Source organism: Meles meles, chromosome 1 (genome assembly GCF_922984935.1).
Source record: "Meles meles chromosome 1, mMelMel3.1 paternal haplotype, whole genome shotgun sequence".
NCBI lineage: Eukaryota > Metazoa > Chordata > Mammalia > Carnivora > Mustelidae > Meles > Meles meles.
Window position 1 is genome coordinate 163,200,943 of NC_060066.1, and position 24,598 is coordinate 163,225,540.

Consider the following 24,598-nt stretch of genomic DNA (forward strand, 5'->3'; position numbering starts at 1 on the left):
AGGGGAACACATGCATTTATAAACATACCATGAACATCTGGCCCAGTACCACATGCTGCCTTATATAAGCAGATCGGGATGGAAGCAACAGAAGCTGGCCAAGGGAACACATGGGAAAAGGCAAGTCATCTGAGAGGTGTGCCAAATTCCTTAATGAGTTTTAGAGCCACAGCGTTTCACGTCTCAGGCTCCCGTTCTGCCAGCGGGCCTCGGTGGCCAGTACACTGGGCACTTGCAGCCGGAGGAGCAGGACCGACCTTCAGACTCGCCGCCTCCCCTGGGACCTCGGCACGACTCCATTACTTGGCGCTTTCAGAGGACAGGGAGGAATTTCACTTTCAAAGCAATAGAAAAAGGAATTCCTTCGTCTTACACGAGGCCCGGAGTGTGGATCCGGCTGTGCCAGGCACCTCGCTGGCTGCGTGTGTGCAGGATCCTGGCAGCGGACCAGCGTGAGGGAAGCTGCTGTCTCCTCCGCCGCCATCTGCTCCCACAGGGTGCGTGGCTACTGCTGCCCGAGAGGGCGTCTTCCCTCCTTCCCTCTCTCCCTCCCTCCCCCCCACCCTCCATCCCACTTCTATCTCACAGCTTTCTGGCAATGCTCTGGTGGAGAACTACAGCCAAATACCCAAGATGAGCCCCGCTGGCCAGCCTCCGGCAGACAGTCACACAGGCCGAAAGGGGAGCGGGGCAAACAGCCGTTCCTAATGCTCTAGTAGGACACGGCTCACGGCGGGGGCGTAAGGTCGGCGGAGCAGGCCGACAGGCAATCACCATGTGACACCCCCCAAGAAGAATGGCAGGTAATACCAGAGCGCAGCGCCTGTGAAAACCAGTATGCAGGTTCCTCAAGAAATTCAAAGTCGAATTCCACATAATCCAGCAATGTTACTTCTGGGTGTTTATCTGAAGAAAATGAAAATGCTAACTTAAAAAAGATATCTGCACCCCCATGTTCACTGTAGCATTCTCTACGGTAGCCAAAATATGGAAACACTCTAAATGTCCAGCAATGGATGAAGGGGTAAAGAACACAGGGTATTAAAATAAAAAAGAAAATATGGTGTCTCTCTCTATACATACCATACATGCACAAACGTGCAAGTGTGCAATGGAATATTACTTAGCCGAAAAAGGGAAGAAATCTTGCCTTTTACAGCTTGGATGGAGTTAGTGAGTATTACACTAAGTGAAGTCGGTCAATGGAATATTACTCAGCCATAAAAAAGGAAATCTTGCCATTTACAACAGCTTGGATGGAGTTAGTATTATGCTAAGTGAAATAAATCAGAGAAAAACTAATTACCATGTGATTTCACTCATATGTGTTATTTAAAAACAAAACAAATGAGCAAAAGGAAAAAAGAGAGAGAGACAAACCTAGAAACAGATTCTTCACTCTAGAGAACAAAGTAACAGTTACCAGAGGGGAGGTGGGCAGGAGAATGGGAGAAGTAGGTAATGGGGATTAAGGAGCACACTTGTATGGAAGTGTTCAATCACCTGAAACCACTGTGTGTTAGCTAACTGGAACTTGAATAAAATCAATGACCGACAAACTAAGTAGAGTGTTAACAGGAAAATAATACCAGAAGCACGTCACTTAATACCTACGAAGTGCTGGAAGAGAGCCGAGCACACTGCTGTCAAGACCACTATTTTGCTTTCTTGAAACTAAAAAAGTATTATATGCACAGAAGTGTTTTATACACGAAAAGGGAGAATATTGTAAATTTTTGAATGGGTGTGTCAGTTTTATGTATTTGTATGTATATTCTCAATTGCGAGCTTAAACTAAAAAAACTTTTTTGGGGGGCGCCTGGGTGGCTCAGTGGGTTAAAGCCTCTGCCTTCGGCTCAGGTCATGATCTCAGGGTCCTGGGATTGAGCCCCACATCGGGATCTCTGCTCAGCAGGGAGCCTGCTTCCCTTCCTCTCTCTCTGTCTGCCTCTCTGCCTACCTGTGATCTCTCCCTGTCAAATAAATAAATAAAATTTAAAATTAAAAAAAAAAACTTTTTTTGTTAAAGAAAAAAGGATTAAAGAGGACGACTTGGGTTATACAAACAAGTTTCATTTAACACTACATGAACTGGACAGTCTCCTTTCAGAGAACTACAAAATGAGGCAGGAGGTAGGAAGGGTTTTTTTGTCTGTTTGTTTTAAAGATTTTGTTTATTTATTGGACAGGCATAGATCACAAGTAGGCAGAGAAGCAGGCAGAGAGATGGGGGGGGGAGAGGCTCCCTGCTGAGCTGAGAGCCCGCTGTGGGTCTGGATCCCAGCACCCTGGGATCATGACCTGAGTGGAAGGCAGAGGCTTTAACCCACTGAGCCACCCAGGCACCCCCGTAGGAAGGTTTTATAGGATAAAAACAAGAAAGAAAAAGGAAACTATCTGACTGGGTGGGGCCACAGAGTCAACCTTCTTCCGGTGAGAAGGACCAGAGGTGGCCTGGCCTCTTTGGATACTGGCTGACAAGATACACTGCTTTTCTGGTCACATAGAGCAGTTACAAAGGCACAAAAATTATCTAAGTTTCAGTTTGCTGACATAGCACAGTGGGCTCAAGTGGTTCCATCTTGGGCCTAGAAACTTACATCAATGCTATCCTGAGGCACATTTCTTTTTCTTGTATTTTATTTATTTGACAGAGAGAAAAGAGAGAGCACAAGCAGGTGGGAGCAGAAGGCAGAAGAGAGAGGGAGAAGTAGGCTCCCACTGAGCAAGGAGTTCAACAAGGGGCTCAGTCCCAGGACCCTGGGATCGTGATCTGAGCCAAAGGCACACGCTTAAGTCACTGAGCAACCCCATCACCTAAGGGGCACGTTCTAAAAAATTAAATATTGGACCAAACCTTATTCTAATCCCATATATGCATTACCTCATTTAATTCTTACAACATTCGGAGGCCGTACCATTATTATTCTTGCTTTGCAGCTGAAGAAATGAATCTACAAAGTGACTGAGCCATGTGCCGGCTGGCTTCCGGCTGGCTTCCCAGGGAAGTGGGATCAGAGCCTACACTCAACCAAAGGTCCAGTAAATGAAGGTCCAGTAAACGCGCAGCTTTCCACGCCCGCCAAGCCTACTTCCGCTTCCTCAAGCCATTGATCTCTTCCAATTCCTCCCACCCTTGAATCCTCTGTTCAACCATCTACCCTCCCCTTCTGAAGGAGACCACCTCAAGGGCAGGTCTTGTTCAGCTGCGTGATTTAAAGTAAGCCTCAAGGGGCGCCTGGGTGGCTCAGTGGGTTAAGCCGCTGCCTTCGGCTCAGGTCATGATCTCGGGGTCCTGGGATCGAGTCCCGCATTGGGCTCTCTGCTCGGCGGCGAGCCTGCTTCCCTCTCTCTCTCTCTGCCTGCCTCTCTGTCTGCTTGTGATCTCTCTCTGTCAAATAAATAAATAAAATCTTTAAAAAAAAAAAAAAAAAAAAAAAAAAAAAATAAAGTAAGCCTCAAGGTGCAAAGGATTCCTTCAACAGTTTTAAGCTGAATACGTAAATAAATAAATATAGGATTTTTTAAAAAGAAAAGAAAGCTGGGCACCTGGGCTGTTCTGGATAATAAAGTAACAAGTATTGGAGGACTGAAAGCTGGGGGATAGATAGATGGAGAGATAGACAGAGCAAGCAAATTCTCCAGAAAGGAAAAGAGCAAGAAAGTAACACATTAACTCTGAACTAGGGGATGGGCAGGCAGAACTAGGGGGTGTGTGTGAAGCATGGCTGACAGGTTTTAGGATAGGGGCGTCTAATACGCCCTATCAAGATGTTGCTTGTGCCTGATCCAAACATCATGCTCAAAACTCAATATGAGGGATCCTTTGGGAGAAGAAAATACAGGTAGTGGCCAATAGGGGACGAAGGAATGCAGAAAAAGGGTGGCCCTTACAAGACTGAAAAGTGGACGTGAAGACCCCTAGAGAAGCATGACATCTAAGAAAGAGGTTATAGGGGAGTGTGCGGCACTGTAAATGGTGGAGTAGACCGCGGTGTGCCCACCACGTAGGTGGTGAGGGTCCAGGTCTTTCTGATTCAATGGATAATGCTGGAGGACCCGTCAAGCACCAGAGACCATTCCCCAGAGTTACAGATCACGCCCACCAGAGAGAATGCCTGTCCCATGCAGTGCAGTCACTCCCACACCACACATCATGACTCAACACCAACAACCAGGATTTGCGGTTGACAAATCACTTTACAACGAAGTGCAAGCTGGCCCAGAAGCAGAAAAGAAACATTGAGGAGGAAGAGAAGAAGACATTGCATTTCACCTTGGGCCTAACTAATCCAAGTATGAGCTGGTCATGAGACAGAGAACCTGAAGGTACCTTATGAAGGAATCTGCTCATTCTCCTGCTTCTGTTCTTGCTGGGACCTGCACCCTCTCCCTACACAGGCTTACAGTACTGATAACGTATGTCCTCCTTGTAAAGGTCAAGGAGTTAACGATTTCTTTGGAATCTTCCAGCACGAAAGATAACATCTAAAGGCTGTCCAGAAGGTTCTCTAAGAGCACTGACTCCAGACACCCTGACACCAAGACCCCTGGGGCTCAGGACATAAGTGACTGATGGAGACCAGTTCTTGGATGCCTGCGAGGGCACACACACCAGACCGCAGTCCTCAATAAAACCCCCAGGCCCCGCAAAGACAAGACTCTCTCTCCTATCGGAGTCTCCCCAATGCTCTGTCCATATCTGCCCTCTCTCTACATCTTCAATAAACTCTGCTCTCACTTCCGTGTTTGATTTCCATCCTGCGCAAAGCCAAGGACCCTCAGACCCCTGCCAGCCTGCCTCAATAAGTCACCTACCGGACAGGAAACATTAAACTCCGCCCATTAAACCAAGGATCGCTGTCAGCTCACGATGACTGACTGCTGCAGCTGTCTCTATTCTGAGTGTTAAGTTCCTAGACATCTGAGGATGTTTGGCTTATAAACCCAACAGCCACCAAGGTACCGGCCGCTTGGTTTCAACCCCTAAGTTTACTGTCAAGTCTCTGCGTCGGCTCACGATGTTATTCCAAGCAGCATATACATGAAACTGAATGCTCCACCAAACACGCTAATTTTAGAACTCACTTTAAAACTTTCCCACTTTCTCCACCTGCCACATGAAAGGAGGACAACAAAGCAGCTGCCACAGCTGTTCTCTAAAAATTGGTACAGAGGTGACATACATTCTTCTGAGACAAGAATTTTCCACCTCTTTTTTTTTTCTTCCTAATGCAAAGCCAGAAAATACCCGGAGTCTCTAAAAATGATCAGACTCACGCAGCAGAGCGGTTTCACAGCAAGGCATCAAAGTCAGGCGGTAGCCAACAAAAGAAAGTTGGTTTTGTTTTTTGTTTTTTTTTTAAGATTTTATTTATTTATTTGACAGAGATCACAAGTAGGCAGAGAGGCAGGCAGAGAGAGGAAGAAGCAGGCTCCCGGCTGAGCAGAGAGCCAGATGCGGGCTCAATCCCAGGACCCTGGGATCATGACCTGAACTGAAGGCAGAGGCTTTAACCCACTGAGCCACCCAGGTGCCCCAGAAAGTTGGGTTTTAAACTCATTCCACTTCTTAAGTGTATCACTGGATTCCACTTCTTTGCAATCTCAAAACAAAATGATAAAATATCTTCAGGCAAATTTAAACCTAAACAAGTCCATGGTAACCGCTATAGTGCTATTATTTGGCTCCACAGATTTTATGCAAAATATCAGCAAGATCCAGTTCATGTGACCTTTTAAGAGCAACTCCTTCTACTTTGTGTAAAAAAGCAACATGGGATGAATCTGTATCCAAAAGAAAAAAGACAAAAGGAAGGAACGAAGGAAGGCAGGCAGGAAGGAAGGAAAGCAAGCAAGCAGGCAGACAGGCAGGCACCTTAATAGGGATCATGTCCTAACAAACAGCTTTGCCTTGCCTTGTGTAACACTTCAACTGTCAAGAACAAAGCTTTAAAAATGGATCCCGCAACATTTTTTTTTTTGCCTTTCACTGGCCAGTAACCATGAAACAGATTTCCAAAACATGTTTGTATCGGGTCTGTATAACCGAAGACAAACTAGAGCAGAACCAGAATTACAGAAAGATTCTATCATCTTAATTTAACTTCTAGAAACACTACTTCCCACCCCGCAATGGGTTCCTGGTTTCTGCCACTTTGAACATCTCACGCCGCCCAACAGCAGTTCCAGCTCCGGCTTAGCCAACCATCTGTGGCTGTCTTTCCCGATCCTGGCCCTGAAGGAAATGCAATGTTTCAGGGCTGTTTGGCTTGGCTGAATTCCTCTCGACATAAGCTAAGTGCACGTATTTTTTATTCTCCAGGGTTTGAGCTCCAGCAGTGTTCATAACATGACATTCAAAATCTAAAACTGACCTTGACTAGGAGATCTGGACTAGCCCCGAGACAACCTAACTGAACAATCAAGGGGGAGAGGGGGAATCCTTCCACAAGGCTCTTAAATGCATTTCCTCTACAAAACTAACATCACTGCAATCAACCGCTAATAACTAACACCACACACGGGCCAACTAGGATCAGAGGCTGAGGACTCACTTCAGGGAAAACAACAGAAGAGGGCAACAAAAAGCCGAACTCCAGGTCAAGATAACTAATATTTTAGTGCCATATTTTAAAGTATCAAAACTAGTGCAAAAAAAAAAAATCCACAACAAAAATCAATCCAACTCATTTATACAACTCACTCTCACGCATTTCAGTCCTGCCTCAATCTGTCAGGTCTGGTCTTTATCTTTTAAAATGTTGCATTTTGTTCCTTTTAAAGCACCGAACAACCCCACTTCTCTCACTTACTGAGTTTTCTGGGCACCCCCTTAAAATCTCACCCAAGGACAGTGCTTCACTCACCTCACCATGGCCTCAGCTCTGCTAGCACATATTAACTTAATACTCATGAAGAAATCCCATGAGGTAGCAGCACCGTTACTCTCCTTCATAAATGAGTAAACACAAAAAGGTTAGCGACTTTGCCCAAGATTGCGGTACAGGGGTCACCAAGTCAGATTCCAAACCCAGCCAGCTATGTAGCTCAGAGCCCACACTCTTAAAGACAAACACTACCTCTCAGAGTTTTGAATGAACAAAGGCACTCAGCAGAAAATCAGAGTCCTGGATTTTAGGAAATAAATAATACGTGAAAACTATTCAAATAAACCATAATTAATGACAACCTGGGCAAATTTAGTCATGATTTGTTCATCACATGGATCGATGTCCTACGATATTTAGGCTAAGTGGTCATTCCACCAAACCCCCAGTATTTATCTAATTTGTCCCTAATACTTTTAGCCATCCTCAGAATGAACCAAGGGGGAGATGGAAGATCAGACCCCTCCCTCAAAGGACAGGACTACAGACTGGAGTAGCCTTGAGTAGATGGTGTCTGCCCTTAGGTTCGGAGACAGCCCCATGTACGGTGGGTTCTACAAGGCTAACTGAGCTACTGTGCACATCGCAGGACATTGTTCAGAAACACTCCCAAATCATGTGTTCATTTAGCAAGAGAGGAGAATTTAGAAGTCAAGCCATGACAGCTACTACAATGGTCCTACCACATTTGGCCAGTTGTTAGTGATGAAGGCCATTACAGTTTAAAAGGGTCAAAATGAAACCAGGCTGAAAAGAATCTAGAAAAGTCATCATGGAAAGAATGGTTGAGGGAACAAGGGCTATTCTTTTGAAAAAGTCATCTTTGAAAAAGATGACTTCAGTCAGGGAAGCGGCGCCTAGCAACTATTTCCAATTGTCTGCAGAGTTACTGGATTTAATGTGTGTGACACCAAATGACTGAAGGTGGACAAGTGGACGAGCGTTTATGGATGACAGTTTCAAGGACTGGCTTTCATCTCGGTACAAAGAAAAAAAATCTTCCAACAATCAGACCTGTCCAGCAATAAAAAAAACCTGCCCCCAGAGGAGGTGAGCTGGCTGTCAGCAGCTACAGAAGGGACCCAGTAGAGAATGGCCACTTGGACAGAAGGACTCAAATCCCTTCCAATTCTAAGACATTAAGAAATGGAATAATTAAACTTAGCACATTCATTGTTATGCATAGTGTTTAGCTCCTAAAAACCTAGAAAACCAAAACAAAATTCTGAGCTCAACAGGAAGGAGGTCTTGCACTTTCATTGTATTCCAAGGTAGATTCTTGATTTTTTTAAAACTAAGCCACTGAAATAATGCAAGTTAAAAATCAATGTCCCTCATGGAAAAACTAAATTGTGTCCTGAGACAGTATTTATAGTTAGCATTTTAAGAAAATTAGGAAGCTGTACTCAAATACGCAATCGATATTTTATAGTTCTCCCACAAACTACATTGGCTATTTTTACCAAGATCTACAGAAGTCCACAGAAGAAAAAATACATAAGCAGTTGAGTTCAAATTTAGGATTTAAACAAAGCAAACCAAAAGCCGAATCAGATGTATCAGCAGTCCAGAACATTAAAAGACCTTGAGAAAATCTATCCAATCAGACAAAGAGGTAAAGGTAGAAAAATGTTGATCTTAATGACACAATTTTGGGATGCCTGTGTGGCTCAGTCAGTTAAGCATCTGCCTTTGGCTCAGGACAGGATCCCAGGGCCCTGAGATCAAGTCCCACATCAGGCTCGCTGCTCAGCTGGGAGTCTTGCTTCTTCCCCTGTCTCTGTGCTCTCTCTCTTTTTCAAATACATAAATAAATTAAAAAAAAAAAAAAGGGTGACACAATTTCTAAAAAACAATTTTGGGTCCAGGATGTCTTCCAAAAGACATACACACATAACTTTAGGGTAAGTATTTTTGTTTGGACAAGAATGGAAACAAGACTAGTTTAAAAAAAAAAAAATAGGAGGACAAGACAATTAATAATTTAAAAACAGTGCTTGTAGGCTCCACTGGTACATGTACACACACAAAATAGATACACACACAATACACACACACACACACACACACACACACACACACACCCTATATATTGCCTAAACCCCACTGGATTATGCCAGAGATTCCATTCAAAGCACCACATTTACTGAGGAAGATTTTCAAAGAAATCAAATTATTATGACTCCATGGAAGAAGGAAACAAACCAATGAGAGAACCTTCCTACTTGTCAGGCATTTTACACAGACGACCCCATCTGATCCTCCCAACAGCCCTGTGAGGAGGGGTTCTTACAAAGGAGGAAATCAAGTTAAATAACTTCCCCCAAAGTTTACCAAGCTAGGAAGAGATGGAGCCAGAGGTATGACAGACTCCAAAGCCCAACTTTATCTCCTCTATGCCTCACAGCCAACTGCCGGAGCCTATCACTTGCTACACCAAAACCCACTAGAGAACTTCCACCTGGAACTTCCTGCAGGTGTGTTAAACTTGGCATCACCCCCAACCCCCGCCTGCCCTCCTTCGTTAAATGGGGCCACTTTTCCCCACCATCGTCGAAGCTCAACCCTTTGAAGGGTTGCATTTGGCTCTGCCCTTTCCACCATTCGCAGGCACAATCAATTCTATTAGGTGCTACTGTCACTACCTCAGCTTCTCCCAAATCCCCGTTTCCATTACTTCTACCCTATACCTGATCAAAACTGTTGGCCACCATCTTAGGTACGCTCCACTTTCTCTCCACTACAACCCACACTATACTACGAGAAACGACAATCGTGCCACTAAAGGAGTTTGAGGAAGGCACTGACTCCCAGGCACCTTCCTATTTATAAACTCAATCTGGAATTACATGTAAGTCCCAAAGGACAATTCTAATTTCCATGCCTACATAATTCTACCACCTCTAGGTTTCAATCAAGATACCCTTAATCTGAATCACCTCCTCTCAGATATGACCCTTATAACACCCTGCTCCCACTTTCAACCTGCCGGTACCTTTCCCATATCCCTCAAGGTTCAGTTCTAATGCCATCTCTCCCTCAGCTTTCACTGATGTGTTGTTGTCATCCAGAAGTACATTAAACAACGATTAAGCGCTAACTGTGTGTTAGACATTGGAGATACAAAAAGAGCTCAGTAAGTTTACACAAGTAACTTCAGTGTTCCCTTTAAAAAAAAATTCATTCTTTTTTAAATAGCACTCAGTATAATCTGCCTTATAAAACAATTAATTGGGTGTATGTTTTGCCCTTATGAATTCCTTAAAAGTAGAGACCACTTTTTACTCCTATTGACAAGTGTACTGGAATACACTGATTTAACAAGAACTTATGGATGTTAAAAGTCTGTTCTCCTTCCCTTTTTTTTTTGGTTTGTTCTCCCTACTTTCACTCCAGAACCTTCCAATCCAGTTTCCAAATAGCCTGGATGATCTATTTAAATGGGAATCTGATTGTCAGTCCCACATTTTAAAACAAGGGTTTTACCTTGCATTAGGCAATGAAACCAAAAACCCCAGGCAACAAAGGAAAAAAAAAAAGATAAATTGGACTTCATCAAATTTAAAGACCTGTGTGTTTCTAAGGAAAACATCAAGAAAGGTTAAAAAAAAAAAAAAAAAAAAAAACAGAGAATGGAAGAAAATATCTACAAATCATGTACCTAATTCAGGGACCTGTATCCAGAATATATAAAGACCCCAACAATGAAGGAATAAATGAGCACATCTGCAAATGGGCATAAGATCTGAATAGTCATTCTCCAAAGAAGATATACAGATGGTCAACAGCACATGAGATGTTCAGTGTCATTAGTCCTTAGGGAAATGTAAACTGAAATCACAGTGAGATACCACTTCACACTCACTAGGGTGGTGAAAACCAAAAAGACATACATTAACAAGGGTTGGCAAGAATGTAAAGACATTGGAACCCTCATTCATTGTTGGTGGGAATATAAAATGGTTGAATTGCTTTGGAAAACAGCTGGCAGTTCCTCAAGATGTTAAACATGGTGTTACCATATGACTCAACAACTCCACTCCTATGTATATATATACCTGAGAGAGATGAAAACATATATGCACACAAAAATTTGTATACTAATGTTTATAGCAGGTAACAACTCAAGTGTCCATTAAATAAGGAATCAAGTCGGGGCACTGGGTGGCTCAGTGGGTTAAAGCCTCTGCCTTCGGCTCAGGTCATGATCCCAGTGTCCTGGGATTGAGCCCCACGTCGGGCTCTCTGCTCAGTGGGGAACCTGCTTTCTCCTCTCTCTCTGCCTGCCTCTCTGCCTGCCTCTCTGCCTGCTTGTGATCTCTGTCAAATAAATAAATAAATCTTTAAAAAAAAAAATAAAAGAAATAAATAATGAATCAAGAAACAAAATGTGGTATGCCCATATGACAGCAGATTATCTAGGGATAAAAAGGAATGAAATACTGATACATAACTACACCGATGAACAAAGTAGAACCTTGAAAACATGCTCAGTGAAAGAAGCGAGATACAAAGTCACATCTCGTATGAGTCCATTTACAAGAAATATCCAGAGTAGGCAAATCCATACATAGGGAAAGTCAATTAGTGATTATCATGGGCTGGAGGGAGGGGGAAAATGGGGAACGACTACTAATGGACGCAGAGTTTCTTTCTGGGGTAATGAAAATGTTCTCCAATTAGACAGCAGTGATGTGATGATGGTTGCAGGATTCTCTAAGGACACTTATGCTTTAGGTTTTTATGCTTTATAAGGATAAATGTTCCTATATTCAAGTTATCTCTCAGTAGAGCTGTTAAGACATAAAAACTAGTAACAGTAACAACAAAACCCCAGCCACTTCTCATCCACTTGCCCTGAAAGGCCAAACTCCCCCAATCATCCCTCAAGCCCCTATGCCAACCCTCACAGTCTCCCTTCTACCATCTCCTGACTCACAGCACTCCAGAAACACCTGCCTCCTTTCCTCCATGGAAAAAGCTCACTTCTATATGAAGTCTTGCCACACGCCATCCCATCTGCCCCCAAATCTTCACACACCTGGCTCCTACCCTTTCTCAGGGCTCAGCTTAAACATCACCTCTGCAAAGGGGCCTTCTCCAGCCTCACATCACAGGCTGAAGTGGTTTTCCCAATCACCCTCCATCACTGCACTACCATATTTTTGTGGTAAAAGTATACAGGATATAAGGCATAACGTACACAGGGTTACCCTGATTATTTTTCCCTTGTTTATAGCACATCTCCCCTCCTCCTTAATAGGCTATCAAAAACATTTGCTGAACTGAACTGACATGAAGAAGTTTACGATTCCGGTGCTAAGAGACTGTAACTGATGTTACAAAACAGATCACCTGACAGGGAGGTGGTAATGAATGTCGTATTAGAGGTACAGATGGGTCTAACAGAAATTTCAGGAAGAAAACGATGTGTAGCTGCAACAGCTGTGGAAAATCTTCACGGTGTGAGAGGCACTCCAGGAGAAAGGCGCCCCTGAACAATGCCCTCCCCACCTTGTCCATGACCTCAACACTTCACCCACACACACATCCCACCATGACTCACGGGAACATCATGTGAAACCTAGAACTTGAACCCGAGTAAGTGCCTCAAGGGTACTTCTGCATCCTCCTCATACCTACTGCAGGCACAGAAACATCTGCCAAATGACGAACAAAAGAGTGGGTTCAGGTATTACGCTAGAAGTCTTAACAATTAGAATGAAAAGCAATTCTACCTCCTCACAATTACGTCAAGTTTCTATTTTAGAAACTTTCGGAGCTCTTTTGGGGGGAGAGAGGAAGTCAGGGCTTCCTTATTTAGATTTAAATAAAAATGTTTTAGGAAAAGAACAACAACAAACCACGTACCTCTAGCCTAGCCTTGAAGAGCCTTCTGAAGCTCAGTATACTTGTGAACCAGTGAGCTATAGTGCACGGTCCTCCCGTGCTGTTTGTAAGGCAGGGAGGGGGTATTTCACTAGGTAATGGAGTCCCTGCATGACCTAATGGGCAGTTTAACCCTACCTAGGGAGTCCCGAGTTTGAATACCAGCTTCTCTATTTAACTAGCTCTTCGACCTAAGGAAAGTACAGCAAGCTCTGAGGCCATTTCTTCATTTGTAACATGATGGCATTAACAACTGCTCTGTAGATGTGTGCGACAACTAGAGGACAATATTCATACATTAGCCAGCGCAGGGCCTAGCATAAGCTCGACCTCCCCGACCCCCATGGCAAATGTCAGTTACAATGACCAAGTCACAAGAACTACAAAGTGCCAAAGTCACAGGCGGCTGGTCAGTAAGAAAGTGCTGAAGAACAGAAAATAACTGATTTCTAGCCTTTTGGGAATTTGATGAGCAGGAGTGACTTTGCATTATTTCAGTACTATCAGCCTTTCTGGCTAAATAAGGGATATTTGCTGCCAGGCCTGTCGTTTAACCAGTACAAGAACTCTTAGAACTTGGACATCAGACTGTTAAAATATAACGTCAGCCATCTAATTGCACCTCGTGAAATTGGACAAGTGAGACCTTTCGTACCATGTCTTAAAGGCTAACCTGAGAACTTAACACTGAAGCGAGGCAGGTAGGGGGAACCAGAGTAATTCAAAGCCTCTACTACCTGCTCATGCTTTAAAAAACTAGTTTGCTGAAAGATGATACATGATCGAGCCATCCAACCCATCATAAAATACTAAGAGAAACCACTTCCAAGTCCCTAAATCTTCTCACAACATGGATTACACACAGGGTGTTAAAGAGCACACCAGCCTAATATACCATTTCACAATTTACTTGGTAGATTTAAGGGACGAGGCAAAGCGGTATGTCCGTTGGAACAGGTGGATGTGCCGCTAATAGACTGGTACCCAATCTACTAGGTTCACGATCAGGTGCCGTCGCCTGAGTTCGAGGAGTCTGAACCAGCAGTTTAAAAGCTTCATAAACTATGATGTGGCTGTAATGTGTGCATCTCAAAGGCAAGCCCAAGTAATGAAAGCTTACCCTTTCCTTTGACAGTAAAGAGGTGAATAAAGACAAAATGATAACATAAAAGATGCGATCAAGACACAGAAGCAATGATCTCTTGTGGGCCACAAGAAAGCTCTAGAAAGTGTGCAGCTATGTGGTGGCAATGACCATCCCATCTCTTGACCTGGTAGTGGGACTCATCTATCAAAACTCAGCTCAGCAGTCGTCTCTAGAAAGCCTTCCCTAATTCCACCGCCTGCTCAGTGCTGGGTGGGCCACACTTGCCCATGTGCTACAGGACCTACACATGCACATCTTACAGCCTCCATTACTTTCTCCTGGTTTGCCTGCCTCTCCCTATCAACTCAGAAGATCTTCAGGAAATAGACCCTGTCTTGGGGCACCTGGGTGGCTCAGTCATTAAGTATCTGCCTTCAGCTTATATCACGATCCCAAGGTCCTGGGATTGAGCCCCACATCAGGCTCCCTGCTCAGTGGGAAGCCTGCTTCTCCCTCTCCCATTCCCCCTGCTTCTGTTCCCTCTGTCAAATAAATAAATAAAATCATTTAAAAAAAAAAAAGGAAATAGACCTTGTCTGACTTCTTTGTATCCCACAAGCCAACAGTGCTTGGCACTTACACATTTGTTGAAAAGACCTATTTACTAGGACGTTCAGGGAAGCATGCTTTGTATACCAAAAGACTGTAGATACCCTAAATTCTATCAACAGAAGACTAGTTAAATCAGCAGTTCTCCAAGTGTGGTCCAAGGACACCAAGGGTCCACGAACAGCCCTTCAGCGGTGAGTTCCCTTTTTCAAAGTCTAACTACACACGTCTGTGTGAAGCCAAATATTCTTTTAGTACTTTAACCAACACAATGCAGCATACAAACTGACTTTATAAAAATCCAGCTTTCAGAACACCTGGGTGGCTCAGTGAGTCGAGCATCAGTTTCAGCTCAGGCCATGATCTCAGGGTTGTGAGATCCAGTCCTATGCGGGGCTCACACTCAACCCAGAGGCTGCCTGACATTCTCTCCCTCTCCCTTGCACACAAGCACATGCTTGTGCACTCTCTCAAACTGAAGCTTTAAAAAAAAAAAATGACAAAGCAAATCATTGAAGAGATTTGTGCATTTGTGAAAAAAACATTACCCTTCTCAGATTTTGTTTTGGAAAAGTTATTTTTCATAGAAACATGTTCATATGGGTTTATTATTACTTTTAATGAATCCATAGTATTTTTTTAGCTTTCTTAGTTTTAACTTCTAGTACAGTTAGCATCTAAAAATCTGCATCTAAGACTCTATGGAGTTCTCAATGAGTTTTAAATGTGGGACTAAAATGTCTGAGAATGGCTGGTTAGAAGAACTACAGTCCAGCTGTGCAGAAAGAGCATGTGGCCATTTTTCAAAATGAATGAGGTAAACTGATAATCTGCTCGTAGAAACCAACATCTAATCTATACTGCTAAGTTTAAACAAAGACCTGAAAAACAAAGTATAAATCTGTACCTTTTAATTTTTTTTTAAAGATTTTTATTTATTTGATGGAGATCACAAGCAGGCAGAGAGGCAGGCGGTGGGGGGTGGGGCGGGGGGAGACAGGTTCCCCACCCAGCAGAGAGCCCAATGCAGGGCTTAATCCCAGCACCCTGAGATCATGACCTGAGCCGAAGGCAGAAGATTAACCCACTGAGACACCCAGGTGCCCCCAAATTTGTACCTTTTAAAAAAAGAGGCTACTGCTCTGCCTATACATACTATATATATGTATGCAAATTCTCTGGGTGAACATCCAAGAAAAGTAACTAGTACCTATCCCTATAGAGAGTAACTGGGGAAGGAGGGGTCAAGGTAGGGAAACAGACTTTCCACACCATTCCTAGTGTATTAATTTGAGAATTTTACCCTCAGGGTCCTTGGATAGCTCAGTCGGTTAAACATCCTACCCTTGATCTAAGCTCAGGTCATAATCTCAGGGTCCTGGGATCCAGCCCCATGTTGGGCTCAATGCTCAGCAAGGAGTCTGCTTGAAGATTCTCTCCCTACCCCTCTACTCCTCCCCCCTCCACCCAGTTTGTGTGTGTGTGTGTGTGTGTGTGTGTGTGTGTGTGCGTGCACTCTCTCAAATAAATAAATCAATCCTTAAGAAAATTTTACCATCTGCATGTGTTACCTTCTTGAAAACTAAAAGATGGGATACAAATTATATTAAAATGGGGCACCTGGGTGGCTTAGTGGGTTAAGTCTCTGCCTTCAGCTCAGGTCATGATCACAGGGTCCTGGGATGGAGCCCTGCATTGGGCTCTCTGCTCAGCAAGGAGCCTGCTTCCCCCCTCTCTCTCTGCCTGCCTCTCTGCCTACTTATGATCTCTCTCTCCGTCAAATAAATAAATAAAAATTTATATATATATATATATATATATATGTTATACTGAAATACCAAAGGGGTATTAAACTTACATTAAAGAACAGACTATAATGGCACTGGAAAATATTAAATGATTTGTTATAAAAGTAAAGCAAGCAATTTTCAAAACAGTAATTCACAGCATATTCTTTTTTTTTTTTTTTTTTTTTTTTTGAGAGGGAAAGAGCAGGGGAGACAGGGAGAGAGGAAGAGAGAAAATCTTAAGCAGACTGCTCTCTCAGTGCAGAGCACAAAGAGGACTCAGTGTCAGGACCTGAACTGAATCAAAGGTCAGCCACTTAACCTACTGAGCCACCCAGGCACCCCATATCTAGTAGAGTCTTGAAAGTCAACCTGGAAGGATACACTGTATATAAAAGTATTAACAGCATTTCTTTCCTTCCAGTTAGTGGAATTAAAGTGTTTGTCTTATTTATTTTTCTTGGTTTCCTAAACCTTTGATAGCTTACATATACTATCTTTATAATCAGAAAAACATTGGGGCACCTGGGTGGCTCAGTGGTTTACACCTCTGTCTTCAGCTCAGGTCATGATCTCAGGGTCCTGGGATCAAGCCCCGCATTTGGCTCTCTGCTCAGCGGGGAGCCTGCTTCCCCCTCTCTCTCTGCCTGCCTCTCTATCTACTTGTGATCTCTCTCTATCAAATAAATAAAATCTTCAAAAAAAAAAAAACATACAAAAGAGTTTAAATACATGTGTACCAATGTATCCATATCTGTATCTATATTTACACAGAATATTTAGTAAGCAAAGTGGTACATGAACAAATCAGAATCTATTATCAACTTTTATGCCAAGACCTTGACTGATATTCATAAGCTAAGCTTGAAATTCCCTTCTTCTTCTACAGTTTAAAAACTACTCTGGTCCAGTCATTTTACTTCTAGTAACCTGTGCCACAGAAGATGTATTTGCCCAATGAATCACATACAGTGGTGTTCATAAGAGCATACTATACAGCAAGTCACTCAAATGTTTCACACCAGACTGGTTAGGCATGCTCCAGTCCAACGCTAAGCTACATTCACCCAAGGTGCTCAGGCCAAAATCCTAGGGCTGATTGTGGGCTGCTTTCTCTCCATCACCCCTACCAAGCAACTCACTCTGTCCAGTCAGCTTGGCCTTCATACACTTCCTAAAGTCCTTCATTTCTGCCTTCACCACTACTGCCCAACCCAAGCCATGGTCCACTCTCCTAGTCTATACTGGTCTCACTGGTACCACTCCTGTTTAACGCGACTAACTTCACACAGCATCCCAAACGTCAACTTTTAGAAAGTAAATGCATTCGTGTCAGTACCCTATTCAAAACCTTCAGTTACTTTTCAGTGCCTTAAAATCCAATCCAATTCACGCTTTCCAAATTTTCTACAAGGCAGGACTCCAATCTTTTAAAAATGACCACACTGGCAGCACATGGGTGGCTCAGTCAGTTAAGTGTCTGCCTTCAGCTCAAGTCATGATCCCAGGGTGCTGGGACTGAGTCCTGCAGAGGACTCCCTGCTCAGCAGGGAGTCTGCTTCTGTCTCTCCCTCTGCTCCCTCCCCTGTTTGTGCTCACACCAGTACCTGTGAGTGGGTGCACTCTCTCTCAAACAAATAATCTTAAAAGAAAAAAAAAAAGAAATGACCACACTGGGAAAATGCTCAGATTCGGCTGTGCCTGTGGCCAAAGCACATGCTTTGGGGACAGTACATCTGGCTTCCTGCTCAGCAGGGAGTCTGCTTCTCCCTCTGCCCCCTCCCTGCTTATGCTCTCTCTCAAATAAATAAAATCTTAAAAAAAAAAAGTTACAAATAGTTTTCTTCCAACACCCATAAAAACCCTCAAAGAAGCCAGAAAAAATAAGTTGTAGAGGGGACTTGTAGAAACAAGAGATGCCCCTAACTGGTCAGACCCTTTGATACAGTTGTGGGATACAGGTGAGGTTCGAACCAACCACCAAGAATTCTTGAAGAATTCTTGAGAAGACTTTGGTGCAAAAGGGTCATTTATTAAAGCATGAGGACAGGACAGGAGCCATGGGCATAAAGAGTTGCTGCACCAGGATCTTGAGGAATGGGGATTTTATACTCTCAGGAGTTGGGTTTTAAAAGAACTTTCATATGTTAAAGAGGACGGACCTATATAAGATACCTACAAGACCCCAGAGGCCTTGCCGTTGTCAAGTTAAGGTTGTTTTCCCTCTAGCAAGGTATTAACATTAAGACAGTTGGGAGATTCCTGGAAGAATGTCACACTTGTCCCATCCGGGGTTGGGGGGGTGTCAGGGTGCCAGCATGTGCGGTTGGGGGGGTGTCAGGGTGCCAGCATGTGCTTTGTCTTCAGTTAGCCTTCTGCTCCCTCGGTGCCGTGACCTGGGCTATACCAAGCTTAAAAAAAAAAAGAAAGAAAGAAAAAGGAACAGAGAATATTCTAGAAATCCTATAATACGCCAAGACACTCTATGATCCACACAAAGGTTAACTACTTAAAGTTATTTCAGATACCTTGTTCAACTCTGTCAAGTCTCTCGAATACAACCTTTCTATCTTCCAACGCTCAGAAGTTTTCACTCTTACATAAGACACATTTATACTTAACAAATTAAAAAAAAAAAAAACCCCAAAACAAAAACCTGAGCCCTCTGAACTAGGTCATCTTTTCAAAGAAAAGAGGCTCAGGCCATAGTTGAATTTGAAATGCTGGTCCCATCTGCAAACCCCAGCAAGAGCTGCAGTTAATATTAAGAGCAGAAACAGGTTTGTTCTTGAACATTGTTTCTGCCAATCAAGTCCAGGATGCTTCCAAATGGAAATCTGCCAATTTTCCTGCACTTGAGAGAGTAGATCCAGTACAGAATAATGTGATTTTTTAAAAAATGCCAGTATTTGTCCAACCCCTAAAGCAGGATTCTCACGTCCTTTCAGAGGGAGGTTTTAGTCAACAGAAGAGATAAGGCGTTTTACTAGGACTCACTACTAAGTGTTGGCCGTGTGTACATGCGCATACACAGAAAAGCTAACATTCCTTGTGACACAGTGTAGGACCTCCCTCCTGTCAATCTATGAAAACTATCCCTTCTATTTACTTAAGCAAAGTAAAGAAAACCAAAGAGAACCAAAGATTTGGGTGTGGGTCTTCATTTTTTTTTTTTTTTTAAGATTTTATTTGATAGAGAAAGCACCTGCAGGCACACACACAGACAGAGGGAAAATGAGAGGGAGCAACAGACTCCCTGTTGGGTAGGGAGCCTGCTCCCCGGACTCTGGGATCATGACCTGAGCCCAAGGCAAGGCAGACACTTAACTGACTGAGCCATCTAGGCATCCGGGTCAACATCCTTCAAATAAAATAAAATTTTTGATTAAGTCTCAGCAATACTGCTCCAGGCAGATGAGGCAGAGCCAATGAGTGACAACTATCTTAGGCTAATCTCAGATCCATAGTAAACACAGACTTTTACCATAAGTCAAGGCTAATTAAACAGAATGGACTCAATTACTGGAGGCTATCTGACTTCTCTGCCTTCAACACAGACTTGCTGAACTCTCCTTATGCACCAGGTACTTCGCCATCCATATCTCTGACCCTGAAGTCTCTTTTAGTGGGAACTGGAACATACTGAAGGTAGAAGGGACAACAAGGGGCACAGGATTATCTTAAATACTGCTACAGCCCTCAGTACCTTGAACACTGTCCCACACATAACAGGTACTTGGTTTAAGTATCTACGGGAGGAATCAGACAGACTTTTGCCACACCACACGTGACAGCATCAACAAGCTAGGTGCAGGGTAAAGAAATGAATTCTGTCAGGGCAGATAAGGGAAGACTTCCTAGAAGCAGTGAGTAGCTCTTCCTTCCCTGGATGAGCAGCTTTTCAGAAGGCAGTGGCTGCAGGAAAGCCGTGTGGACAGGAGTATGCTGGAAGCAAGGTTGGAGCAGATGGCCTGAGATACTTTCCAACTCAAGTTCCCACCCATATTTTATTTTTTGTTGTGCTTCATGCGCTCCTTCAAACCTTCAACTCTAATAAAGGGGTACCTAGAGAGGGGCTGTTGTATTTCTCTACCAGAAAATTAGCTAAAAGCTAACAGCAGGTAACAGAAAAATAGACTGTGGAATGTTTTATTTACCAGGCACTGAGCCTGAAGACTCTTAGAACCAACCTTCTGTGAGAAAAATAATCTGAGAACACCCTCCAAGTCCACCAGACACAAGCCACTTTGAAAAGAAATTGCTGCTCTCCGTTTTTCTTCTCTTTAGCAGATAAGCAGTTTTTAAATTGGTTTATGCAAAAACTACTTAGCTCCCAAGAGAAAAACAAAATCTAAACAGTCACAGTCTTACAGCAGAGAGAAACTCTGGGAACAATGAAGGCATGTGAAAGGGAACAGAAACTAAAATCCAAAAAAACAAGGAAAGTTAAAAAAAAAATGTTTAAGTGAGAATAAGGGAAAACATCTGGAAAGTCTTCAAAACCTCTAAGAAAGTTCAGAAGTAAGCTACTTGCCATCACATTCTCTTTAAAAATGGGAAGGGCACCACTAATAAAGTCTGGGATGGACAAGGTGCAGTCCTTCATAACAGAAAGAAACCAGTTCCCAAGGCAGGTACAAAAAAATGCTAAGGAATGGGCTCAAAGCCACTGCACCGTTTCCTCCCCTCACCTTGCCTCTGGCTCCCTACCACAGAGAAACCGGAGCCAATCACAAAACCCTCCGGCTGAGAGCCAGCCTTCCCTCTCACACTGCTCTTCCCCCAAACTGCATTCCAAAACAAAAAGGATAAAATGCAGCTAAAGGTGGTATTAAAATTAAAATAGACCCAATTGAGGTGAGAAAAAATTCAAGGTACGACCTGGTACACAGAACTCTACACCATCAGAGGCTGGGGAGAGGAGGGAGAGGAGGCCCAGTCTTTCTGAGAATCAAAATAAAAGCTTGCTTTTTGCAATAGCTTAAGAGATAATGAATAAAACTCTGCCTTGGAGATGTATCTTAATTCCTAGCTTCTATGCCGTTTCCCAGCACAGTCGTCCGCCCACCTCTTCAAACTAATGTGTGCTTCTGTAATGAAGATCTCTGGATAATTAGCCCACCGATGGGCAATAACCACCCTGGTCACCTCCAAGGACAGCAGCGAAGGTTCAGCACCCCGTCTGCAGTAACAAGTTTTCGTAAAGGAGTTGCTAATTATGAGCACATGCATCCCAGAAGGGTTACACACTAGCAGCGCCAACAGCCAGCTCGCGCCTTCCAATGCCAGTTCATCAGGAACTGGGGTGGACGTGGGGTGGAAGGTGAAGGGCCCCACCGAAAGACGAAAGGATCAGGCAATCTACATCCCCGAATCCACGACGCCAGCCAAGGGAGACTTTCTCAAGAAGCCATTTCCAGGGAAGCAGGATTTAAAAGGTAATTTATCAGATCGAGCCTCCTACTACGTAGCCTCCCAACCGCCAGGCCCCGGCTTGGGAAGGAGGGGGAGTTCGTGGTGAGAGTTTACCTTAGAAGGCGTCAGCGGACAGACAGGCCTTGCAAAGCCACCAGGGCTCTGTCCCGAGGCCCGGGGCGGCGCGAAGGGGCAGGAATAGCGCGCGGTTGCGAGACCCGCAGCGCCACAGGTTCCCCAGCGCGCAGCGGGACCCGACTCCCACAGGTGGGCGGCCAGAGCAGGGGGCGCTCCAGTTCCCCGGGGATGCGGGGAAGGTGTGGGCACAGAGACCTTTGCCTTAAAGAGGCAGGGCGAGCGGGAGGCTCGGGTTTTTCGGCTGTCTGAGTAGTTACCGGCTTTTCCCCAAGACGGGAGGAGCCCCGTGCACCTCCCACCCTCCTCCCAGCTGGCCTCGGCCTCCTCCAGGGGCGCGGTTAAGCCGCACGGCCGTGGGCCACCGTTTGCATGCTCCCAGGCACGTACGAGCTTGCACCACCGCACGCGGGCGGGGGAAGGGCGCCCAGGGATCTAGGAGACCCGACCTAACCCGATCCCGCTACGGCTCTAACCCGATCCCGCTACGGCTCACCCCCGCCCCTCGCCCCCGCACCCCGCACCCCTCACCGGTGTTCGCTTTGATGTTCTCCCGCAAGAAGTGGCCGCTGGAGAGATGTTGGAGGCCAAAGCTCTGAGCGATCCTCTGGCACACGGTGCCTTTGCCCGAGCCAGGCGGCCCAAGGATGACCGCGCGCAGGAGTTTGGAAGCCATTGCCTTCGCCAGGCAGGGAGGGGGCGGCCAAACACGCAACCCGGACAGCAGCCTCGGAGAAGCCCCGGGAACTTTGTTGCTGCTGCTGCTCCTTCTGCCTCCGACACTCTCCGCTCGCGCGGACTCGCCGGGTGCCCCTGCAGGGGGAAGGAGTGACTTTTGAAGACAACCCCTCCCTTCAGCCCCGCGCCGGGGCCGGCTCGAAGGCGGAGAAAGGCGCCACGCTACCCATCCCCGCCCTCCTCGCCCCCACGCCGCGATTCCGTAGGAGTCCCGAGTCCCCGCCCCAGGCGGGGTCGACCTCTGGGACTCAGCCGGCCGCCCGGCCAGGCCCACCTCCAGCCCTTCCTCTTTCGTTCCCCACGCGGCGTTCGAGGAAGGGGCTAGGCGGCCTGGCATCCCAGCGCCAGGCTCCACCGAGGGGGAAGCCAGGAGGGGCGGTGACTCCACGCACCGGGCGGCCTGGGGGCTGAGCCCTGCCCCGACCCTCGCACGTGGGCAGCGCTGAGTCTGCGCCGCGGCCCCTCCCCAGCGGCTGTCAGTCCTCCGGAGTCGCCGCCGCCCGCCGCCCGCGCGGACCGCCCAGCGCCCACCTCCGCCGAGGGTGGGCTGAGGCGCTCCCTGCCTCGGGGAACCCGAGTCCGGCCGCCTCTCCACCCGAAGCAATCAAATAAACACGCACCTCGGCTGGGACGCGGCGCTCCGCAAGGCTTCCAGCCCGAATCCCGCTGGGCGGCGCCGCCTCCGCCCGCCCCCAGTCCGAGCCCCAGCCGGCCGCGCGGGACTCGCGCCTTACGTAAGCCGGGGAGACCCGCTCCGCGTGAGTCGCCGGCCGGTGCCCCCTCCCCTCCCCGCCGCTCCGCTCCCACCCCGCTCTCTGGGCCCACGTGCCCCGCACGGCCCCCGGGGGCTGCGGGGGCTGCGGGGGCGCGGGGACATGGACCTTTCTCATACCATCGCCTGCGGACCCCGTCTGCTGCTGAGGGGAAGGAAAAATACAACTTGTTGATCGCCTACTGTGCGTCAAGTTCAGGGATAGGCGATTTCTTTGCGCAACAACCGGTCCAGATAGAGTATTCACAGATGAGAAAAGGAGGCTTGGTGTGTCGCCATTCATTCAAGAAATGTTTGTTGAGCGCCTACCATGTTCCAGACACTGTTTTAGGCGCTTGGCATATAGCTGTAAACCAAAGAGGCGGAGTCTTGCCCTGGTGGAACACACAGTTCAGGCGGCGGTTTGAACCCTCACCAGCCTGACTCCAAAGCCCAAGCTCCTTACCGAAGGAGGAAGGAGGGGGCGATCACTCACCGGCGCTCAAGTTCTTAGAGCCAGCTGATTTCAGGACCTCAGGCAGGGCCCAGGATGTTGGCACTACAGTCACAACTCACCAAGTCCAAAGAGTGCTATCTTCCTTCCCCTCCCCTGCGTATCCCACTCAATAGTCTCTCTCTCTCTCTAAGATTTTATTTATGTATTTGACAGAAACAGCGAGAGAGGAAATACAAGCAGGCAGAGTGGCGCCTGGGTGGCTTAGCCATTGAGCATCTGCCTTCAGCTCAGGTCATGATCCGAGTCCTGGGATGCAGCCCCACATCGAGTCCCACTCCATATTCTCTTAAATCTGTTCCTCACAGCCTTCATTTCCTACTGGCGCCAAGTGTGATAACTGCCAGCCCTTGAGTCTCTAGTCCATCCTCAGTGCACATCAGTTTCTATTATTTCCCCAGCTCAGATAAAAATCGTCCCTTCAGAATAAAAAATCTTCAGCCTTGGGGTACCTGGGTGGCTCAGTGGGTTAAAGCTCTGCCTTCCGCCAGGGTCATGATCCCAGTCTCTGCTTAGCAGGGAGCCTGCTTCCTCCTCTCTCTCTGCCTGCCTCTCTGCCTACTTGTGATCTGTCAAATAAGTAAATAAAATCTTAAAAAAAAAAAATCTTCAGCCTTCCATACATCTTTGCGACCTTCCCCTCTCCTCCTTCTACAGGCTGAGCTTTGGGGAAATGCATTGCAGGGTTTTGAATGGAACCACAAATGGGGAGGGACAGCCTGGAGAAGAGACTTGTAGAGTCCTGGCTGCATCCTCTGAGGGGCAAGGGGGCCTAGTAAGCAA

The 24,598-nt window shown here is 45.8% G+C and overlaps 1 protein-coding gene across 5 annotated transcripts in view; it reads right to left on the reverse strand.

The window, feature by feature from the left end:
* AK4 (adenylate kinase 4) overlaps window positions 1–23,282 on the reverse strand; it is a 70,542-nt gene extending 47,260 nt beyond the window's left edge. For 2 of the 5 annotated variants that reach the window (XM_046019514.1, XM_046019505.1), the window contains exon 1: window positions 22,344–22,619. In XM_046019514.1, coding sequence (XP_045875470.1) covers window positions 22,344–22,488 — 145 coding nt within the window. In that variant the 5' untranslated portion in view covers window positions 22,489–22,619. The other 3 variants (XM_046019523.1, XM_046019532.1, XM_046019541.1) reach the window with 3 other exon arrangements.
* Window positions 23,283–24,598: the final 1,316 nt, after the last annotated feature.